At 42.9% G+C, this 23,958-nt stretch overlaps 1 protein-coding gene across 1 annotated transcript in view; it reads right to left on the bottom strand.

Annotated features, from left to right (window-relative positions):
- Positions 1-385: 385 nt before the first annotated feature.
- Positions 386-23,958, bottom strand: part of LOC120053790 (DNA repair protein XRCC4-like) — a 38,187-nt gene continuing 14,614 nt past the window's right edge. Inside the window, exons 3-7 of the mRNA XM_039001042.1 lie at positions 12,600-12,760; positions 11,106-11,270; positions 10,127-10,233; positions 3,787-3,931; positions 386-618 (exon numbers count right to left, since the gene is read on the bottom strand). Of these exons, the coding sequence (XP_038856970.1) occupies positions 3,795-3,931; positions 10,127-10,233; positions 11,106-11,270; positions 12,600-12,760 (570 nt within the window). The 3' untranslated portion in view covers positions 386-618; positions 3,787-3,794. The remainder of the gene's footprint in view (positions 619-3,786; positions 3,932-10,126; positions 10,234-11,105; positions 11,271-12,599; positions 12,761-23,958) is intronic.

Genomic DNA, 23,958 nt, shown 5'->3' with positions numbered 1-23,958 from the left:
CTAAGGTCCATGTTCAAGCCTATTGCAACAGTGCACTTTGACAGAGAGCAATGATTTACAAGTATCCACCCACCAACCAACAGACAACACATTTTCTTTGCATGAAACTGTCCACTCAGAAAACCCAAAATTATTTCATTTCCAGATCGCTTTAACCCCAAATTGGGTCATATATAGCATTCTTGAGTCGGAATAGACTTTTTGGGGGCATTTGGATTTTGTTCGATTTGAATTCATTAATTACTGTTGATATTATGTGCTATTAGTTCTACTTGTCACGAACCGGCTCGAAGTTTGCAACAAAAAGGAGACCACGTGGAGATAAAGAATAACAAAATATATTTATTAACTGAAGTAAACTAAATACAATTAACAATGGTGTGTGTAATCAGTAGTGTAAGTGAGTGTGCGTGCATAAATGTGATAATGAGGGGTGTTGAAAGTGCCAAAGCAAACATACAAAACGACCACAAAAATGCCACAACAAAAATCTATCAGTGTCTGCATGGAGTGAGTCTCCTCAATAAATGGGGAAGAGGTGTATTTATCGCGGGACACAACCGAGCCCAGGTGTGTCCCATTTTGCTGACGACCCTCCCGGCTCCGCCCACCAACATCCTATTAAGGAAAACAAGAGCAAAAATAAATAATTCGTCAGACAGAGTGGGAGGGTCGTCACATACTGGTGAAATTGTTCTCGCAATGCCTCTTTGTGTATGTGGAGGAATGGCCTCGCCACCCACTGGATGCTCCTAACAATTTTAGAGGATGTGGAAAGATTAACGAGATCAAGCATAATTCTGTCGAATGACTCAGTATGTTTAGCATTTGAAAGAAGCATAGATTAGCTTCAGGCACATATGGACCGGGCTACACAAACAACCATGAAACGTTTGAGGATTAGGCCAACACTTTCTGTTTCTGCAAAGAAATTCCAGCAGACCTACATCTAGTTTTTGTATGTATTTTTTATCTCAACCTTGAAAGACCCTTTGGTGATAATTATTATTATTATTAGTATTTATTACATGAATAGCAATATCAAGTTCTTGCCGAAATAACTTTTAAGCCTGATTGATGCACAAAAAGGTACTCTTTGTTTGATGTAGGCATCGAATCGGGATGCCAGTGGCTGACTGGTTAACCACCCTTTACAAATTAGCCAGTTAAGCTTATCAGTTTAATGGTTTATTTGCACTATTTATGGATGTTTGCATAAGGTAAATTGTATTAGTGAACATTGCAGGACACTGTGAAAGCTGAAAATAGTTTTGAACACCACAAGGGGTTACAAAGGTGCAATAAGTAAGATACTGGGCAAGAGGACAGGTGAAGGGGTCTGAAGAAAATGTAAAGTTGCACTACAGCTCTTTTTATCTGAATATCAAATATTTTCAGGGAAACAATTAAGTACCTTACTGTGATCCTTGTCAATTAAAATGGTCAAAAATAAACAAAAATAGCATCTTAGCAAAAAGAGCAATTTCTCAAGCAAGAATATTGCTAGGACTGTCTGGCAGTGGTCTGAGTGGGGAGGGGAAAACTGAAAACTAGCTGTTATTGGCAGAGAGGTTTGGAACTCTTTCTTATTGGTTAATTAACTAATTGGTGATGTCACCAGGCAGACCAAAACTCCATCCCACCTCAACAGGCTGAAATTTCAAAACAGCCCTTATACTAAAAAGGGCATTATCATAATTTTCACAATTTCACAGTTTTATTCCAACCTCATAGTGTGGAAATATAAACCACAGAAAAATCATGTTTTCTACTGCAATGGGCCTTTAAGGTTCTGTAAAATGATTGAGGTGGCCGGGCTGATAGTTTTGACTATGATTAAATCCCTCGAATAGATATTCATTCAGGCTTTATATGCATGATATTAGTATGAGTATTCAGGGGTGATTGTGTAGACCTGAACTTTTTGGCATGGATAACTGGTTTTCAACTGTTAAAAAACTGGGCACTCACTTACAGTTGAATTCGGAAGTTTACATACACCTTATCCAAATACATTTAAACTCAGTTTTTCACAATTCCTGACATTTAATCCTAGTAAAAATTCCCTGTTTTAGGTCAGTTAGGATCACCACTTTATTTTAAGAATGTGAAATGTCAGAATAATAGTAGAGATAATTATTTATTTCAGCTTTTATTTCTTTCATCACATTCCCAGTGGGTCAGAAGTTTACATACACTCAATTAGTATTTGGTACCATTGACTTTAAATTGTTTAACTTGGGTCAAACGTTTCGGGTAATCTTCCACAAGCTTCCAACAATAAGTTGGGTGAATTTTGGCCCATTCCTCCTGACAGAGCTGGTGAAACTGAGTCAGGTTTGTAGGATCCTTGCTCGCACACACTTTTTCAGTTCTTCCCACAAATGTTCTATAGGATTGAGGCCAGGTCTTTGTGATGGCCACTCCAATACCATGACTTTGTTGTCCTTAAGCCATTTTGCCACAACTTTGTTAGTATGCTTGGGGTCAATGTCCATTTGGAAGACCCATTTGTGACCAAGCTTTAACTTCCTGACTGATGTCTTGAGATGTTGCTTCAATACGTCCACATAATTTCCCCCCCTCATGATGCCATCTATTTTGTGAAGTGCACCAGTCCCTCCTGCAGCAAAGCACCCCCACAACATGATGCTGCCACCCCCGTGCTTCACGGTTGGGATGGTGTTCTTCGGCTTGCAAGCCTCCCCCTTTTTCCTCCAAACATAACAATGGTCATTATGGCCAAACAGTTTTATTTTTGTTTCATCAGACCAGAGGACATTTCTCCAAAAAGTACGGTCTTTGTACCCATGTGCAGTTGCAAACCGTAGTCTGGCTTTTTCTATGGCGGTTTTCGAGCAGTGGCCTGAGCGGCCTTTCAGGTTATGTCGATATAGGACTCGTTTTACTGTGGATATAGATACTTTGTACCCGTTTCCTCCAGCATCTTCACAATATCCTTTGCTGTTGTTCTGGGATTGATTTGCACTTTTCGCACCAAAGTACGTTAATCTCTAGGAGACAGAACGTGTCTCCTTCCTGAGCGGTATGACGATTGCGTGGTCCCATGGTGTTTATACTTGCGTACTATTGTTTGTACAGATGAACGTGGTACCTTCAGGCGTTTGGAAATTGCTCCCAAGGATGAACCAGACTTGTGGAGGTCTAAAAAAGAATTCTGAGGTCTTGGCTGATTTCTTTTGATTTTCCCATGATGTCAAGCAAAGAGTCACTGAGTTTGAAGGTAGGCCTTGAAATACATCCACAGCTACATCTCCAATTGACTCAAATTATGTCAATTAGCCTATCAGAAGCTTCTAAAGCCATCACATCATTTTCTGGAATTTTCCAAGCTGTTTAAAGGCACAGTCAACTTAGCGTATGTAAACTTCTGACCCACTGGAATTGTGATACAGTGAATTATAAGTGAAATAATCTGTCTGTAAACAATTGTTGGGAAAATGACTTTTGTCATGGACAAAGTAGGTCCTAACTGACTTGCCAAAACAATAGTTTGTTAACAAGAACTTTGTGGAGTGGTTGAAAAACAAGTTTTAATGACTCCAACCTTAGTGTATGTAAACTTACAACTTCAACTGTACCTAAGTATCATTGATACATGTATGATGTCAATGATGCCAAAATCATAATAATATTAATTCAATATAATGTTGACATATGACATTTTGATAATAATAATGGTGGTAGGGAGGTCAAAGGTAATGAATAGGATCATTCTGATGTTGACAACTACCATATTAGGGCTTCATTGGCTGCTGCACTAACCTGTGAGTTTACTTCTGGTCTGGAGAGGGCTTCTTAACCTTTAACTCTGGGCTCTGGTGGTAACAGAGCCCATGCTTGCGGCTGGGCAACACATCTTTGCTGTCACGCACAGTGTCCTCCATAGAGCTCGTCTGGCTTGAAATGTCTGGGTGACAAACACACACACACACACACACACACACACACACACACACACACACACACACACACACACACACACACACACACACACACACACACACACACACACACACAAATTACATGCAAGACACCCTCTCAAAGCTGTTGGTGGTCAGTAGTCAGAGGTGATGTATTTACTTTAAGTCAGTTTGGCTGTAAAGTGATTAAGGGGGTCATTAACATGTGATTTGATAGAAGGGCCATTCAGGGCCACATTCTTTGATGAGCTCATTCATTCACAATGCCAGAAAACACACCAAGGTTATGAAAAGGTCTAATGAAATGTCTATAAAAAAAGGTGATTTTACGGAACTAGATTACACCTACGTATGCAACTGCCCCTTGAGGTTCAATTCACATGTATCAACTGACTGTGTCTAAGGTCCTATTATCCTAACCCTAACATGCTGACCAAACCGGATGCGCGCTTCCGTCTGCGTGCGCACTTGGATTTTGTTCACCCACACCAGAAGCAATCAGGACACACAGGTTGAAATATCAAAACAAACTCTGAACCAATTATATTAATTTGGGGACAGGTCAAAAAGCATTGAACATTTATGGCAATTTAGCTAGCTAGCTTACTGTTGCTAGCTAATTTGTCCTGGTATATAAACATTGGGTTGTTATTTTACCTGAAATGCACAAGGTCCACTACTACGACAATTAATCCACAGATAAAACGGTAAACCAAATTTGTTTCTCGTCATCTCTCCTCCTTCCTTAAGGCTTCTTTTTCTTCTTTGGAGTTGGCAACCAACTTTACAGCATTACTACAACCTACCGGAGTGTGGACCTAAGTTCATCTTTCAATCACCCACGTGGGTATATGCTCCTAAAAACCTATGAGGAGATGGCACGTGGGTATATGCTCCTAAAAACCTATGAGGAGATGGCACGTGGGTATATGCCCCTAAAAACCTATGAGGAGATGGCACATGGATATATGCTCCTAAAAACCAATGAGGAATATGTTGAGTGTCACAAATAGAACCAATTTCTATTTTAGCACCAGGCCACGCAGATGCTTGCTGACGCCCACGAGTAGTGTTGGTGCAATGATTGAATAACATCTATGTGCAAATGTATTTTGCAACGCTCGCGCACGTGATGCCAGCGGTGTGGTCAGCATGTAATTCTTTACTCCAACCCGGGTCCTAACCCTAAATCTTTACTCCAACCCGGCTCCTAACCCTAAATCTTTACTCCAACCCGGCTCCTAACCCTAAATCTTTACTCCAACCCGGCTCCTAACCCTAAATCTTTACTCCAACCCAGGTCCTAACCCTAATTCACTTGCCTGTCCTACTGTCTCCTTTGTAGAGTAATTGGGGGACATTTTTGGGAGGATGACCTCAGAAAATCTCTTGACCCCTGGTGACCTCTACAGACATCCACTGACTAAAGATCTCACATTCCACACAAGCCCACGCATACACTGATAAACCATAAACCAACACATTGAAGAAAAACACACAGACACACGCCCTAGTCCTCTAAACCCTGTTACGGTTTCATGCTGAACAGGGAACTGCCAGTGTCGTGATGAGTGATGGTCAGAAATGATTTAGGTCAACTGATCTCAAGGAGAGTGACTGGCCATGGTTGATGAACTGAGATGCTGAAAACCTCCCCAGGTTGTAACCACTCTGTTTCCACCTTTAACTTCTACTTCATCACAATCCCGGATCCGGGAGCACCCCCATCAGTAAAAAAGCTGACTAGCATAGCCTAGCATAGCGTCACAAGTAAATACTAGCATCTAAATATCATTAAATCACAAGTCCAAGACACCAGATGAAAGATACACATCTTGTGAATCCAGCCATCATTTCTGATTTTTAAAATGTTTTACAGGGAAGACACGATATGTATTTCTATTAGCTAACCACGATAGCAAAAGACACAACTTTTTTTTTCCACCATTTTTTTCCTGCATAGGTAGCTATCACAATTTCGACCAAATAAAGATATAAATAGTCACTAACCAAGAAACAACTTCATCAGATGACAGTCTGATAACATATTTATTGTATAGCATATGTTTTGTTAGAAAAATGTGCATATTTCAGGTATAAATCATAGTTTTACATTGCAGCCACCATCACAACTCTCACCAAAGCAACTAGAATAACTACAGAGACCAATGTGAATTACCTAAATACTCATCATAAAACATTTATGAAAAATACACAGCGTACAGCAAATGAAAGACAAAGATCTTGTGAATCCAGCCAATATTTCAGATTTTTTAAGTGTTTTACAGCGAAAACACAATATAGCATTATATTAGCTTACTACAATAGCCAACCACACAACAGCATTGATTCAAGCCAACAATAGCGATAACGAATAAACCAGCAAAAGATATAAATATTTTCACTAACCTTCTCAAACTTCTTCAGATGACAGTCCTATAACATCATATTACACAATACATATAGAGTTTGTTCGAAAATGTGCATATTTAGCGGCACAAATCGTGGTTATACAATATGAATAGTAGCCAAAATGCAAACAAAATGTCGGGAGAAATCTTGGGAGAGGCACCTAATCTAATCAGTAACTAATCATAAACTTGACTAAAAAATACAGGTTGGACAGCAAATGAAAGATACATTAGTTCTTAATGCAACCGCTGTTAGATTTTTAAAATTAACGTTACTACGACATACAGCGTGCGTTAAAGCGAGACCGCACCGAAATTAATGGCGGAATAGGAGTTTTACATTTTTCAACAGAACAACGAATTAACATCATAAATAGTTCTTACTTTTTGATGAGCTTTCATCAGAATCTTGGGCAAGTTGTCCTTTGTCCAGAAGAATCGTTGCTCGGTTGTAGATTGTCGCCTTCAACTTTGGAATTAGCAGTAAACATTAGCCATGTGGCGAAGACGTGCCCAATTCACTATAGCGCAGCACAAAGAAAATTCCGAAAATCGCAATATACTGATATAAAATGATATAACTCGGTTTAAAATAACTACATTATGACGTTCTTAACACCTATATCGAATAAAATCAGAGCCGGATATATCTAAGGCCTATAACGGGAGCCTTCCAGAACGCCATCCTGAGGTCTGTCTTGCGTCATGGCGAATGTTGAAAAGAGTGCACCCCCGGTTCCAAGAGCCCTTATATGGCCTCAGATCTGCCTAGCAACTCCATTCCAATTCTCACTATTTGCTGACATCTAGGGGAAGGCGTATGCAGTGCATCTCGACCAATAGAAGACATGCAAATTAATAAACTGACCCTAGAACAGCCTGCCTTATTTCAGATTTCTCACTTCCTCACAGGAAGTTTGCTCCAACTCGAGTTCTGTTTTACTCACAGATATAATTCAAACGGTTTTAGAAACTAGAGAGTGTTTTCTATCCAATAGTAATAATAATATGCATATTGTACGAGCAAGAATTGAGTACGAGGCAGTTTAATTTGGGAACGAAATTTTTACAAAGTGAAAACAGCACCCCCTATTGAGAAAAGGTTAAACCTTTTCCCCCCTCATCCATAGGAGAGCAGGGGTGATAATGTAGTGCCTAATTTAATGTAGCCTACATACATTATAGAATATACAAGGGGGTCATCTGGGGATGCCGTAGATTTAGAGGTCTGTCATAGTCTAAAGGACAACCCCTAATCATCCCCACTTCCCTCTCTGCTCTCTCTACCCTCCTCACACTCCTACCCTCCCTACCCTTCCCTCTCTCAGTCCTGACACTCTCTCCTTCATTTCCACTCCATAGGTCTTTGGGTCCTAAATGTACTTCCTGTAAGAGTGTGTCATAGAGTCACATGTAGACATTTACAGAGCACAGAAAAAATGACAGGAAAATTGTAGGCTAGATTTCCTTTTTCCCTGACACTTGTCTGTCTGTCATCCTACTCTCTCTTATCAGGCCATAATCAAGAGGAAAACATAAAGCAGGACACTCACAGAGGGACATGGGTTAACTAGGGTCAAAACAGCCACATGGGCTTACTCTGGTCTGGTCATGTTCACAGACAAACACAAAAACACAGAAGAAGCTGCCACGCAGACACATATGGTGACAGATTTTCATTTGAATATTCTAAAATCAGCATAAAGAAAATAGGCACAGTTTCCACGAAATGGACTTGTTGCTGAGAAAAATCAGTGTGCGATTACATAGTACACACAAAATTAAATTATTTATGTGCTGAATAAAAATCTAAAGTTTGTGTTTCCATCGCATTTTCAACTTTACAGATAATTTTGTATGTTTTGTCCCAAAACTGTTGTGTTAAATAGCAAATGTGCCTACGCTGGTTTTGGAACCTGCACTCTGGACAACAGCTGGCAGATACAGATTTTTAAAACAGCAGTCAAGCATTGATCATCATGTCACCAAAATAAGACCCTCAATATTTATTGGAAAGGAGTATCAAGCTTATCATCGGGCACTTTCACCACCCTGTAAAGTTCATTGTAACTTATTTCATCTGTAGCCTAATAAACTGCATGGTTTCCCAAGTTGTAGTGGGAGGACCACACACCCTATCATCACGTTGACTCCAAGTTTGCTACGATATGATGGATATTATAATCTGTATTTGCGCATAAAGGCATTTCCACCACCATTTCTAGCGAAATTTACTTCACCGACACAAAGCGATCCCACCATGTCGAATGAACAAATTACCTGTAAGACTTTACTTGCATGAAAACTCTGGATGGAAACATGGTTATAAACACACAAACACTGCATGAGCCCAGCCCGTCTGAGAATATATAGTCAGTTTGAGAATATTGAACAGTGCTAACACACACACACACACACACACACACACACACACACACACACACACACACACACACACACACACACACACACACACACACACACACACACACACACACACACACACACACACACACACACACACACAGAATAGACTGACCCATTGGACGGAGCCACCACAACTAATCCCGATGCTACAGATGAGAGAACCATGACTGTGTTGCGTTTCAAAACCGCCTGCTCCATCCCTCTGCTGGGTTTGGACCAGACACAAGGAGGCCCCGGTTCCCCCCGTACAGTAGAGACAGGGGGGTGGCTCTCTCTGACGCAGACAGGGGACCACCTCGCAGGCGGACGTGCTGAACCCCTTGGAAGCAGAGAGGACTACACACGGTGGGTTTATGACTCACTGGTGAGAGCTTTCCAGGAATCCAATACCCCAGGCGATGGCGTTTCAATCTAAACCGCTGTTCTAAGATCAGTTCTGTTGCCATGTGGAGTTTATGGGGCAGTAAAAATGAACATGGATAAACTTGGGAGCTCGCAGACATGGACTGGGAGAGCCTGACCTATATGTCGTCATGGTAATTAATATCACGACCTATGGCATCATGAGCAGTAAAGGGAATGGGCGAAAAATGAAACCCAGTTGAACACCCCACCCAAACTGTTGCTTGTGCTCGTGGTGCTGGAGTGGACCAATAAGAGTGTTGGTCACACTACTGTAACTTAATAGAGCACACATGAATCAGATTCTACCACAGGTAGAAGCTGCTATGTCAGTGTTCCAGAACTGCACAGTGATCTAGAAAGCTATAGGTGAACCCTGTGGTTAGGAATGCTTCTTGGCACCTCTCTATGGGCGTCGGCTAAGGCAAAATGACACTTCCACAGACCAATGGGGTGCTTGATTGATTGACACACAATGTCCTTTTAAAGTCATCCTCCAAAATCCAAATGGACTCCTAGACCCAGTCCCCTATACCCTTGTGGAGATCTGAAAGGATAGGATAGGTACATTCAATATGGTAAAAGCATCTCCTTGTCTTCTGATGGGCTAGGTGAGATTTTAACAAAATCTATTAAACCTATTCAACAATTCAACTAAAAAACACAAGTGCATTTATTTGTGAATTGGCATATGCCATGCTGCATCTTGGTGGAACCAATGGAAGTGGGAACCAATGGAAGAACACCTATGGAAAAAAAGCTAACGTAATGACAGAGTGCCACAGAATCAACATCAACAGTGTGTTTTAGGGAAATCCATTAGTCAAGCCTTGTCATGGTGTCCAAATTACAATGAGTTTCAGTATTTGGCTGCTGTATTCATGGTGGAAAAAAATTGGAATATCAGAATAGAAACACACACACACACACAAACACACACACCTCTGATGAGCACTGTGGGTGCCTGAGATGGGTGGAAGCTCTGAGGCAGGTCCTCCTCCTCCTTAATGCTGTCGCCAGCCTTGGATTTGACAGTTACCCCAGTTACCCTACAGAGAGACAGAGTGAGGGAGAAGAGACAAAGAGAGAGAGAGGGATCACTCACTGAGGCATCACACTTTATTTGAGGACATCATTGACATCTCTCTCAATAATTAGATATTTTTTTGACATCTGTTTATCTTTTTCTGACATTAGCAATCGATTAAAATGTAATAAAAAATCTCAATAGATTTTCCTGGTTACACAAGCAACTAAATTAAGTAAAATTCAATCTAAGACCATGAGGGCCAGCAAGAGAGCCAAGCACAAGCAACTAAATGATGTGTAAAATCTACTATTCCGATAGTATCCCATGTAGAGCTTTCAATGTAGTATGGACTGGACTGAAGGGAGATGTAAAAGTTATTAGCCACTGCCTGCTCAGTTACACACACGCACACACACACACACACACACACACACACACACACACACACACACACACACACACACACACACACACACACACACACACACACACACACACACACACACACACACACACACACACACAGCTCTGGGTTGGCCTGCTCAATAAATTAGCCACTTGGGCCTCTAATTAACTTCAACAGTAGGGTGGCTGTCTTTCCACTTTGGGTTGACTATGGCTACAGCTCACTCAGCGGCATGATGAAATCATATATAACGTCCATCATTGTAGGTTTTTGTCCGTCAAAAGTACAACTCAAGTCAACTACTTTCAGACAAGTTAGTCCCTCAAAAGACACCGATTGTACGTTTTTGTTTTATAGGACAATCATCATGCGGCGGCCTATCTCAGAAACTGACAAGCTGGTAAAGAGACAGGGGTGCCGGGGACATGAAGACAGACAAAACAAAGAACCCGACGGTGTGTTGGAATATGCAGTTGTTGTCCAACCGGTGGTTCTCCTGCTCTTCCACCCCCTGGTCCAGCTGCTGTTGGACGTGTCTGATGGTGTCCTGCAGGGCCCTGATCTTGGCCTTCTTCTCATTAAGCAGCATGATGAAACGAGAGAACAGGTCTCCCTCCATCGTCTCCATCTCCTGGACATGCTTCTCCAGACTGGGGATCACAGGTGGTATCATCACATTAGTGGTGTGTGTGTACGCACGCACACTATTAATGCCACAATGTCATATATATAGATAGATAGATAGATAGATAGATAGATAGATAGATAGATAGATAGATAGATAGATAGATAGATAGATAGATAGAGAGAGAGAGAGAGAGAGAGAGAGAGAGAGAGAGAGAGAGAGAGAGAGAGAGAGAGAGAGAGAGAGAGAGAGAGAGAGAGAGAGAGAGAGAGAGAGAGAGAGAGAGAGAGAGAGACAGAGAGAGAGAGAGAGAGAGAGAGAGAGACAGAGAGAGAGAGAGAGAGAGAGAGAGAGAGAGAGAGAGAGAGAGAGAGAGAGAGAGACAGACAGACAGAGAGACAGAGAGACAGAGAGAGAGAGAGAGAGAGAGGTATGCCTATGTGCCCACTGCCCAAATAAATGAGGTGGAAACTGAGCTTCACTTCCTTACCTATTGCCAAAGTTATGACCATATTACAGACACATATTTCCCACAGATCACACAGATCCACAAAGAATTTGAAAACAAATCAAACATTGATAAACCCCCATATCTGTTAGGATAAATACCGCAATGTGCAGTAAGATTTGTGACCCATCGCCATGAAAACAGGGCAACCAGTGGAGCACAAACAACATTGTAAATACAACCAATATTTATCTGTGTACTTATCATCCCCTACTATTCGTACTACAACTATGTGCACATGGTTAAACAGTGTACAAAGCTGATAATAATAAATTTGAAACATATTCATCCCTTTGAAACCTTTATGAGTGCAATGTTAACTGTATATTCTTTTAGGTGTTTTATGTGCTTTTTTGTTTTTTTCTCACTTTTGTTAATGGCTTATTTCACTTGCTTTAAAGCCACTTTGAATTGAATTGAGAGAGAGAACTTTGGGTGGGTGTTGTTGGGATGATGATGTGCCCCACCTTGGCCAGACATGAGCCACTCTACTGTCTGGCTTTTTCAGCTCCTCAAGGGATCAGGGAGGAAAGAAAAAAAAAAAAAAAGAGAAAAAAAAAAAATAATAATTAATTAATTGAAGTCAATTCCCAGAAAGTCTTTGTGGCCTGGACGTGGGAAACTCTCTCCTCTCACTTGGGCGGCTAGTGATGATGTTATTGAGTGATGATGTCATTGTTGAGTCTCTGGGGAAAGAGGGCTAGGGAGTAGACCTAAGACGAGGAGCACGGGCACAACAACCCACAGATAAGTGGACTGCATCGTAAAAGTGGAAAGTTACTTCCTTTTTTAGTGCCCTCAATCTAAACATACACATGCACGCGTGCACACATACACAGTCCTTACTCTGCAAGGAGGTGCTCCCGCTCCTGCCGGAGTGTCTGATTCCTCTCCTGCAGCCGTCTGTTCTCTGCCTCCAGGTCAGCGCTGTGCTCCAGAGTGTGGGCTATCATCTCCCTGTTGAGATCCACAGGGGCAGGGTACAGCTCCACTGCACCCATGTTCACCTACACATAGAGACATACAACAGACAGAGAGATGGTTGGGAAAGTAGAGGGAGAAAGAGAAACAGACAGAGAGATGGTTGGGAAAGTAGAGGGAGAGAGAGAAACAGACAGAAATAGACAGAGAGATGGTTGGGAAAGTAGAGGGAGAGAGAGAAACAGACAGAAAGAAAGACTAAGTGAAGTTCTCTTCTTGAGTGTGTGCCTGTGTGTTTATGCAAAGTGTTAGTAGGTGTGTGGTGTGTGTGAGGAAACAATATCAGTGTGGGATTCACTACTATCGCTTTAGAACCCACTACAGAACAAGCACCCAGCTCTCTAACCACCCAAACGGGCATTCAGCAGCAAGGAAGCAGCCTCTCAGCACAAGAGGAACTCAAAGTTGTTTATCAGAATGGAGGGCTTTAGAGGAGATACTCGACTTTCAGGATCTCGGCCTCGGTGGCTTGAAGACTTAAAGTTCCAAAGCTCCCTCTCTCTCGCTTCATCTCACGTCCTCCTTGGTGAGAGGGAGAGATGTAGGGAAAGAGAGGAGAAAGGCAAGAAGGTGAGATTGGATAGGGAAAATAAATGTTCCAAGCTTTTTCTCGTCTCCTCTCTTGTCCCCCTCACCATCCCCACTCCTTGTAAACAAGGTATAACAGTCAACTTAATTAATCGTTCCAGACACATCTAGCTACAGTACTGTACCTCCTAGGGGCTCTTGACTGACGTGTCATTATGGGGCGTCCCATAATCGTCATTCTCTGTTTTTATACACTAACAACACAGGAATGCCTGTACATGCACACAGTGAACATCCATTGATCTGAGCGCATAGACAGAGAGCTGTCAAATATAGGGAGCCTTTCAAAAAGGATAAGAAAATAAGTCATCAAATGGTGCCAAGGTGAGGTCATCAGACAGAGACAGGGTGGGAGTTGATTTACTGCATTTTGCTCTCTTTCTGTAACATGTTGAACATGTTGAACACACTCCCCCCTTCTAAGCTTCACTCTCTCAGGTAATGAGGTAGCCCGTTGTGTGTCTGCTGTTGTTTCCTGAAGGAGACAGACTGGTGGTACAGTGAGTGTTCCTTATAAACCTGTCAGCTTGAGGGGGGCTGTCTCCGCTTCTGGCTAGCCGTCTCCCATCTTTCACCCTCCTACGAATGGGAACTTGTCTGGGTCATATCTACTAGCCTATAAGCATCCAAAAAAGTACCTTTAAAATCTGTATGGCAAAGTGACCTGTGATGGTCCTTACTAGTGCATGTAGCTATAACAAAGTGGAATTGTAGCTACAGTAGTAACTCAATCACATCAATTGGGTTATGCTAGCTAATATGTTGTCAAAGATTGTGATGTTGTTGAGGTCAAGGTGGCTGGAGTAGCTAACTGAATGACATAACGCACAGCTCCACCCTCTCTCTCAGTCACTCTTTCCCTCTCTATGAAGTGGTCTAAATACCGGATGGCGCTAGCTGGATGAATTAGCTAGCTAGATATGTTAGCTAGTTAGGCCATGGCTAGTAGTACCTTTCATTGATTTCTCGCAGTCATAGACTGAATTGTACATATACTTATAATTATAAAACCAATCATAAATAATGATCAAATGGTAAATCCTAAACTAGCAAAACACCTGAGTAGTCAGGGTTTGAGTGAGGCTAGGGTGCCAGGGACAGCATACTCCGGAACCTACTGGACAGTAGGTCTGCTGTGGTTACAGAGAAGTGCTGAATGCGCTTGAGGAGGAACTGCTTCCTGCTGGTGCTTGTGGTCATGGTGTCAACCTGGCTGCTCCAGCGCAGGTCCTGCTGGACAGTGAGACCCAGCACCCTGAACTTTGATGTCTCTGACAGGGGGACACCGTTGATGAAGAGTGGTGGTGCAGGCTGGGTTTTCAGAGAAGGTGACATGCATCAATACACATTTATTCTCATTGAGAAGCATGTCATTGGTAGCGGTCCAGGTGCTGAGATCATCCAGTTGCCTCTGCATTGATGATGGTTGCTGCAGTTTCGTGGTTTCGTGGTTTCAAGCAGATTCATGTTATATTTCCACACGGTTGGCAGCTTCATGTACAGCATCAATGATGAGGGCAAGGACAATGACATGGTCAAGGACAATGACATGGTCAAGGAGGGTCCGAGATTAGATGGTCAGCTAATAAAATTGCAACAAGGATGCATCCACCAGATGTGGTAGCAATTGAGCCTAGGGGCGAGGTCACGGTTAACGATAGGTAGCTAACAGGCTAAAATTTCATTAGCTAGCTAGCTACATAGATAAGACTCCCAATATTTCACTAGTAAACGTAGCTAGCTTTACGTAATGTTCCCTCGAGCTATCTAGCATTGTTTCATGATAACATTTGGTAGCAAGAAAATCAAAGAAGGCTGGTGGAAGGAGCTACAGTATAGGAGGATGGGCTCATTCTAATGTATGGAATGGAATAAATGGAATGGTATCAAACGCATCAAATTAATTGAAGCTGTTCTCAACCGTATCTTATGGCAAAAAAGAGCTTCTGGATATCAGGACATTGATCACTCACCTCGGACTAGATGAAGATGTTTTCTTCAACAAGCAGGACGCACAAGACATTCTCCTAACACCCGACAAGGCCAACATCCCCGTTATTTGCTAGAGGAAGAGACGCAGGTACAGAGGACACAGAGCGGGATGCCTCGTGAGGATCCGCAGAAAGTGAGTGGGAAAGCTGCCATTACCGTCAATATTACTCGCCAACGTGCAATCATTGGACAATAAATTAGACTAGGTACAATCACGAATGTCCTACCAACGGGACATCAAAAACTGTAATATCCTATGTTTCACGGAATTGTGGCTGAATGATGACATGGATATTCAGCTAACGGGATATACGCTGCACCGGCAAGATAGAACAGCACACTCCGGTAAGACGAGGGGGGGCGGTCTGTGCATATTTGTAAACAACAGCTGTTGCACAAAATCTAAGGAAGTCTCTAGATTTTGCTCGCCTGAAGTAGAGTATATTGTGATAAATTGCAGGCCACACCACTTGCCTAGAGAGTTTTCAGTTGTACTTTTCATGGCTGTTTATTTACCACTACAGACAGATGATGGCACTAAGACCGCTCTCAGTTAGCTTTATAAGGAAATAAGCAAACAGGAAACCACTCACCCAGAGGCGGCGCTCCTAGTGGCCGGAGACTTTAATGCAGGGAAACTTAAATCAGTTCTACCAAATTTCGAGGACGTCGTCCCCACAGTGACTGTACGTACATACCCCAACCAGAACCCAATGATTACAGGCAACATTCGCAATGAGCTAAAGGGTAGAGCTACCGCTTCTAAGGTGCGGGACTCTAACCCGGAAGCTTTAAAGAAATCCTGCTATGCCCTGCGACGAACCATCAAACAGGCAAAGGCATCAATACAGGGCTAAGATTGAATCATACTACACCGGCTCCGACGCTCGTCTTATGTGGCAGGGCTTGCAAACTATTACAGACTACAAAGTAGAGTTGCCCAGTGACACGAGCCTATCAGACGAGCTAAATCACTTCTATGCTCGCTTCGAGGCAAGCAACACTGCATGAGAGGCATGCATGAGAGCATCAGCTGTTCCAGACGACTGCGTGATCACGCTCTCCGTAGCCGACGTGAGTAAGACCTTTAAAGAGGTCAGCATTCACAAGGCTGCGGGGCCAGACAGATTACCAGGACGTGTGCTCCGGGCATGTGCTGACCAACTGGCAGGTGTCTTCACTGACATTTTCAACATGTCCCTGATTGAGTCTGTAATACCAACATGTTTCAAGCAGACCACCATAGTCACTGTGCCCAAGAACACAAAGGTGACCTGCCTAGATGACTACAGACCCCGTAGCCATGAAGTGCTTTGAAAGGCTGGTAATGGCTCACATCAACACCATTATCCCAGAAACCCTAGACCCACTCCAATTTGCATACCGCCCAAACAGATCCACAGGTTATGCAATCTCTATTGCACTCCACACACCACCCTTTCCCACCTGGACAAAAGGAACACCTATGTGAGAATGCTATTCATTGACTACAGCTCAGCGTTCAACACCATAGTACCCTAAAGCTCATCACTAAGCTAAGGATCCTGGGACTAAACACCTCCCTCTGCAACTGGATCCTAGACTTCCCGACGGGCCGCCACCAGGTGGTGAGGGTAGGTAGCAACACATCTGTCAAGCTGAACCTCAACAATGGAGCCCCCCAGGGATGCGTGCTCAGTCCCCTCCTGTACTCCCTGTTCACCCACGACTGCATGGCCAGGCACAACTCCAACACCATCATTAAGTTTGCAGACGAAACAACAGTGGTAGGCCTGAGCACCGACAACGACGAGACAGCCTATAGGGACGAGGTCAGAGACCTGGCCGGGGGGTGCCAGAATAACTACCTACCCCTCACCGTAACCAAGACTAAGGAGATGATTGTGGACTACAGGAAAAGGAGGACCGGGCATTCCCCCATTCTCATCGACGGAGCTGTAGTGGAGCAGGTTGAGAGCTTCAAGTTCCTTGTTGTCCACATCACCAACAAACTAGAATGGTCCAAACACACAAAGACAGTCGTGAAGAGAGCACGACAAAGCCTATTCCCCCTCAGGAAACTAAAAAGATTTGGCATGGGTCCTGAGATGCTCCAAATGTTCTACAGCTGCAACATCGAGAGCATCCTGACTAGTGCGTACGGCCCAGTACATCACTGGGGCTAAGCTGCCTGCCATCCAGGACCTCTACACCAGTCGGTGTCAAAGGAAGGCCCTAAAAATTGTCAAAGACCCCAGCCACCCCAGTCATAGACTGTTCTCTCTACTACCACATGGGAAGCGGTACCGGAGTGCCAAGTCTAGGACAAAAAGGCTTCTCAACAGTTTTTACCCCCAAGCCATAAGACTCCTGAACAGGTAATCAAATGGCTACCCGGACTATCTGCAATGTGCGCCCCCCCCAACCTCTCTTTTACGCTGCTGCTACTCTTTGTTTATCATATATGCATAGTCACTTTAACTATACATTCATGTACACACTACCTCAATTGGCCCGACCAACCAGTGCTCCCGCACATTGGCTAACCGGGCTATCTGCATTGTGTCCCGCCACCCACCACCCCCTCTTTTACGTTACTGCTACTCTCTGTTCATCATATATGCATAGTCACTTTAACCATATCTACATGTACATACTACCTCAATCAGCCCGACTAACCGGTGTCTTTATGTAGCCTCGCTACTTTTATAGCCTCGCTACTGTTATTTTTCACTGTCTTTTTACTGTTGTTATTTATTTCTTTACTTACCTATTGTTCACCTAATACCGTTTTTGCACTATTGGTTAGAGCCTGTAAGTAAGCATTTCACTGTAAGGTCTACACCTGTTGTATTCGGCTCACGTGAAAAACTTTGATTTAATTTGATTTGAAGACAAAAGAAGAGAGCACAATATTGAGGATAGAGCTTGCTCAAAAGGGGTGCTTGCAAGTTAACCATCCTTGCTCAATAACTATTTTGGCTTGCCAGATGGTGTGTTCATGAGTCTGAAAATCTGAACCTCTGAGTTCAAATTAAGTTATTTGCGTATTGGTTGATTTTCATACTTTCCAAGTGAGAAACTCAGGCCTCACAGCCACAAAGTCATAAACCCCACCTATTTCTACATTTTATCTTCTTAAAATCAGATTTTATCTAACCCTAAATCTAACCCTAAACTTAACCACACTGCTAACTTTATGCCTAACCCTAACCTTAAATTAAGACCCAAAAGCAAATTTTTGTTTTCATAAATTTATTTACGATATAGAGCCCTACAGTGGAGGTGTCATAATACCCATAAAAGCTAGCGGTCAAACAGGGAAAAGGTTCCAATCGTTTTTATACCATTCATTTTTCCCATAGGGAATTTTAGAAACACTTAAAATAAGGCCTGTGTTTCGTGTATCCTTTCACTGGCATGACGTTTTGATAACCATGTAAATCTCTCGCGGACAAGGTGACTTTTATCAATTTATTCGCCTCTATTTACTCTCAGATTCGAAAATGCTAATTAGCATCAAAGTAGACATCATGCAAAACTACAAAACTACATGCAAAACTGCAAGCTCCTGCACGTAATCTCTAGCGGACACCATTGCCAACAGGTATTAAAAGATATACACAAGATAGTTCACAGAATTGTCCATTTAAAGAAATGTAGCAAAATGTTTACTTGCAGGTTCCTTCTCGACAATGCAACAGCAATTACAAATGATAAAACATAAGAATATGAACATAAAGTAAATGTCTCGGTAGAATAGAATAAACCTTTAATCATAAGTATAATACAGGAAGGCACAATATTTACACATTTCAGGGAAGGGGGGATTGGGGGGCAAGTGTTTAATTTGTGCAGTATTAACAGCAGCAGTTGTGATGTGTGTGTAGCATGAATGTATTTGTGTGTATGTGGGTGTGTGTGTGTTATATGACTGGTTTCACATTTGTTTCCACCGACTGACTATAAGTTCAAATAGATCTAAAACAAGTGTGATTTTATATTTACAACCCCCCTGTCCAAACAGATGACTCATTTACCTAGGTCTTATTTATAGCTCTTATCAATTTGTAAATTACAGTGCATGGAGAATGGTGTTATTTCTACAAGAAAAAAGAAAGTTGATGTTTTTCCACTTGGAACCGACAGGTTGCTGGACCTTATTGATAGTTTCCTCACGTGTAAAGGTGGTGGAATTATGAGAGAATTAATACATGCATTTCCCCATGCTTAAATTCAAGAGGGAAGTGTTTGAAAAAGGAATTAAGTTAATTTTACATATGCATACCTCAGGTCTGAATTCCCCCCATAGAGAAAGAGGATGCATGCCTCATGATGAGTTGGGAAACCAGAAGGTAGTGAGGTGCTAAATCTTTGCTGGGCTGTGTTGGGGTCGTTGACCCACTGTAATAAAGGCTGGCGTCTTCAAAAGCTCTCATTAAATGCTTGTAATTTTTGTCTAGGCCAGAGTTGTCCTGGCAGGCCACACAGCTGTTTTCTCCTGGCACTGTGAACCTGATCGTGTCAAAGTAGACACTCCTCATCATCACCGTCCTCTCTATGTTTCCCTTCCTGCTGGTCTCTTTCTCCCCGTGTACTCAGACCCAGTCACAGTAAAATTAAGGAAACCTGAACACAAGTTTGTGAGAAGTTATACGTGTACAGTGTTCCTCATTTTTACTGTGACTAGACCATGCTAGTTCACTCTTATACAGTATTTAAATAACTTGCACAATGCTAGTTTATTCTGACTTCTGCTAGTAATTTCAATTTTGGAAAAACATAATGATTGTTTATTTCATTTTAATATAATGCAACTCTTTCCACCAGTGTTTGTATTTCATGGTACTAAAATCAATGTTTAATTCCTGTAAGGATTTCATTGTGTTTGGAGATCACTGATTTGGTTTATATGTTATTCAATACTTTGGCTTGCAGAATAGGGCCCTTTATACAGCTCTGTCTCATTAATTTCTAAATAAACAAAGTTATGCTCTTCTGTTTTCAATATACAGCATAATATGGTATTGTTCACTAACTATATAGCTTTCAACACTCAAAAACATGACAATACAAAGCTAAAATACCACAATGCACATTAACCCCCCTCAGACTCCCTGTCCTTGTTTTGTGTGATTGCTAACCTAAGGGCTGCCATCGGCCTTGGTGTTGCCAAACAGCCGATATAACGGCTGTGAAAGAGCCCCAAAAACGAGGGCTGATTACGACATGGCGATGTAAATCAGTACTTTAACAATGCACTAATGGCTTCAAGATTTGGAGGAGACCACCCAGGTTATATTGAAAGACAGCTTCCCAACCTCGTAAAAATAAGACCAAAATGAAGATGTTACTGACTGATCCTATGCAGGCTGAACCTCACAGCCTGAGTCTATGAAACTGTAGGTGTGTTTAATAAGAGATGATAAAAGTAATGTGCAGAGTTTCAAATGAAAGAGCTGTTTAACTAGAGGGTGTTTGTACACAGGTCTGTGTGAGTGACCGTCATGTTTGAACGCGCAAAGGTGAATCTGAGCAAAGGTTTAGAAAGTGTACGTGTGTTCAGGTAATGATGTGTCACACTGAGTCACACTTAAGTAAGGCTTTGTTCTTACTTCAACTCCAACCCCCTTCACTTCTTCCCTCAGATCTCTCCCTTCACCCCCATGCCTTCACTTCTTCCCTCAGATCTCTCCCTTCACCCCCATGCCTTCACTTCTTCCCTCAGATCTCTCCCTTCACCCCCATGCCTTCACTTCTTCCCTCAGATCTCTCCCTTCACCCCCATGCCTTCACTTCTTCCCTCAGATCTCTCCCTTCACCCCCATGCCTTCACTTCTTCCCTCAGATCTCTCCCTTCACCCCCATGCCTTCACTTCTTCCCTCAGATCTCTCCCTTCACCCCCATGCCTTCACTTCTTCCCTCAGATCTCTCCCTTCACCCCCATGCCTTCACTTCTTCCCTCAGATCTCTCCCTTCACCCACATGCCTTCACTTCTTCCCTCAGATCTCTCCCTTCACCCACATGCCTTCACTTCTTCCCTCAGATCTCTCCCTTCACCCCCATGCCTTCACTTCTTCCCTCAGATCTCTCCCTTCACCCCCATGCCTTCACTTCTTCCCTCAGATCTCTCCCTTCACCCCCATGCCTTCACTTCTTCCCTCAGATCTCTCCCTTCACCCCCATGCCTTCACTTCTTCCCTCAGATCTCTCCCTTCACCCCCATGCCTTCACTTCTTCCCTCAGATCTCTCCCTTCACCCCCATGCCTTCACTTCTTCCCTCAGATCTCTCCCTTCACCCACATGCCTTCACTTCTTCCCTCAGATCTCTCCCTTCACCCACATGCCTTCACTTCTTCCCTCAGATCTCTCCCTTCACCCCCATGCCTTCACTTCTTCCCTCAGATCTCTCCCTTCACCCCCATGCCTTCACTTCTTCCCTCAGATCTCTCCCTTCACCCCCATACCTTCACTTCTTCCCTCAGATCTCTTCCTTCACCCCCATGCCATTGCAGAGTATCAGTCAGCTCAGTGTGGCTAATCACAGGTCAGTCTATCTATACTGTAAAGTACAGTACATCTCTGTGACCCCGTGGTTCATCCCTGGTTCACATGACTCTGCCTGTAAGATGTGCTGTTTCATGTATCACTATAATGATAGGTTAGGGGAGTAGAAGAGGTCATAACAGCATGGGGTAAACTATAACCCTTGTGTACACTAACACTCTGACAAGTCACATTGAGCCCTGAAGTCGACTGCAGCTTGGCTACTCCTGTTCTGGGCCTCTTGTATTCAGTTGGTTTTGCAGCTCATTACATTTCGAAGATCATTATGTGCACATTTGTTTCTCTGCTCCCTCTCATTCTGACGACAAACTGTTTCCTTGACACAAGTCCTTCTTGCCAGTGACCAACGTAATGTGTTTAGGCTATGTTGGGTCCATATTGTCCTGTGAGTGGGTGTTTAAAGCCCTGGGGGCCAGGTCACTGGGCGTCCTGGGACCCCTGTCCAGGTAGAGAGAGGTAGGGCTGGGGGGTAAGAAGCTCTGTTAGCAGAGGCATAAAGAACCTATTTATGAACTAGGGCCAGCTCCATCTAAGACATTTTGAGACAAAAGCTCAGTTACACAGGACTAATGCAAACAATGAGTATGGTTACATATTGTGATTATTGTGGATAGTCAGATGAATATAATAGTTCAAATTAAAACGTTTACATGCTTTGGAAGAAGAAGGATTTCCTTAATAATCCTGTTTACATGGACACATCTGAAATCAGGCTACCTGATGGCACTCTGATAAATGCCGAAAATCGCCAATCAAAAGAAATGTTCTACCACAGCAACCATGTTATTTTTGGGACATATAAAGCTTGTATGTGAAAACTACTTCTAAGATGTATACATTCAGTTGTTCTGAACTCACTTCACTCACGCTAAAGAGGGAGGCTCGCTCGGCTGGCGCCAACACATGAGCAGATCAAATACACTGCTGGAACACCGGTTAAGGTGTTTATATGTCCTAATAATTCGAAAGACTGCCCTGAAAACCAGGTGTTTTAATCGGCGTAAGTTTACTTTGATTTTGACCATACGCCGATTAAGATAAGCAGAGTAAGGTGTTTACATGACTATTGCATAATCTGCCTACTGGCATAATCAGTTTAATATCGAATTATCACTGTGCATGTAAAGTACTCAGTGTGTGTGTGTGTGTGTGTGTGTGATGCACACCGTGAAAAACAAAACATATTGCAGACTTGTTGAGCAGAACAGCCATTCTTTCAGGAACTGTTGATTTCTCCATCTCAGAAAATCCCCAAAGGATCACCACATCGTATTATACTAGAAGAGGTGCAGAAAGATGGACAGGATGAAGTCTCCGTGGAAAGACAGACAGGATGAAGTCTCTGTGGTAAGACAGAATGAAGTCTCTGTGGAAAGACAGACAGGATGAAGTCTCCGTGGAAAGACAGACAGGATGAAGTCTCCGTGGAAAGACGGACAGGATGAAGTCTCCGTGGAAAGACGGACAGGATGAAGTCTCCGTGGAAAGACGGACAGGATGAAGTCTCCGTGGAAAGACGGACAGGATGAAGTCTCCGTGGAAAGACGGACAGGATGAAGTCTCCGTGGAAAGACAGACAGGATGAAGTCTCCGTGGAAAGACGGACAGGATGAAGTCTCCGTGGAAAGACGGACAGGATGAAGTCTCCGTGGATAGACGGACAGGATGAAGTCTCTGTGGAAAGACAGAATGAAGTCTCTGTGGAAAGACAGACAGGATGAAGTCTCCGTGGAAAGACGGACAGGATGAAGTCTCGTGGAAAGACAGACAGGATGAAGTCTCTGTGGAAAGACAGACAGGATGAAGTCTCTGTGGAAAGACAAACAGGATGAAGTCTTGCTTCTCTCATTCCTTTACTTTTCTTTGACTTTTCTTTTCCTTCTGAGACGCAGTGATAAAGCTAAAGGTCAACGTCTGTGCCCTGTGCCAGGCCTTGCCAGGGTGTGGGCAGATAACTGGGCAGAACCAGAACTGCCATCCTGTGTGACCGATATAGGCTACCCTTTCACAGAGAGCTGGGGTATTGAAAAAAAGGCCTCCTTTCAGACAAAGCAAACACATCTTTCTGTTTTCATGTGGAATTTGTTAACTTGTG

This window comes from Salvelinus namaycush, chromosome 1 (genome assembly GCF_016432855.1).
Source record: "Salvelinus namaycush isolate Seneca chromosome 1, SaNama_1.0, whole genome shotgun sequence".
NCBI classification, from domain to species: Eukaryota; Metazoa; Chordata; class Actinopteri; order Salmoniformes; family Salmonidae; genus Salvelinus; species Salvelinus namaycush.
The sequence above is the reverse complement of the archived record's forward strand: the minus strand, read 5'-3'. Positions and strand labels throughout refer to the sequence as shown.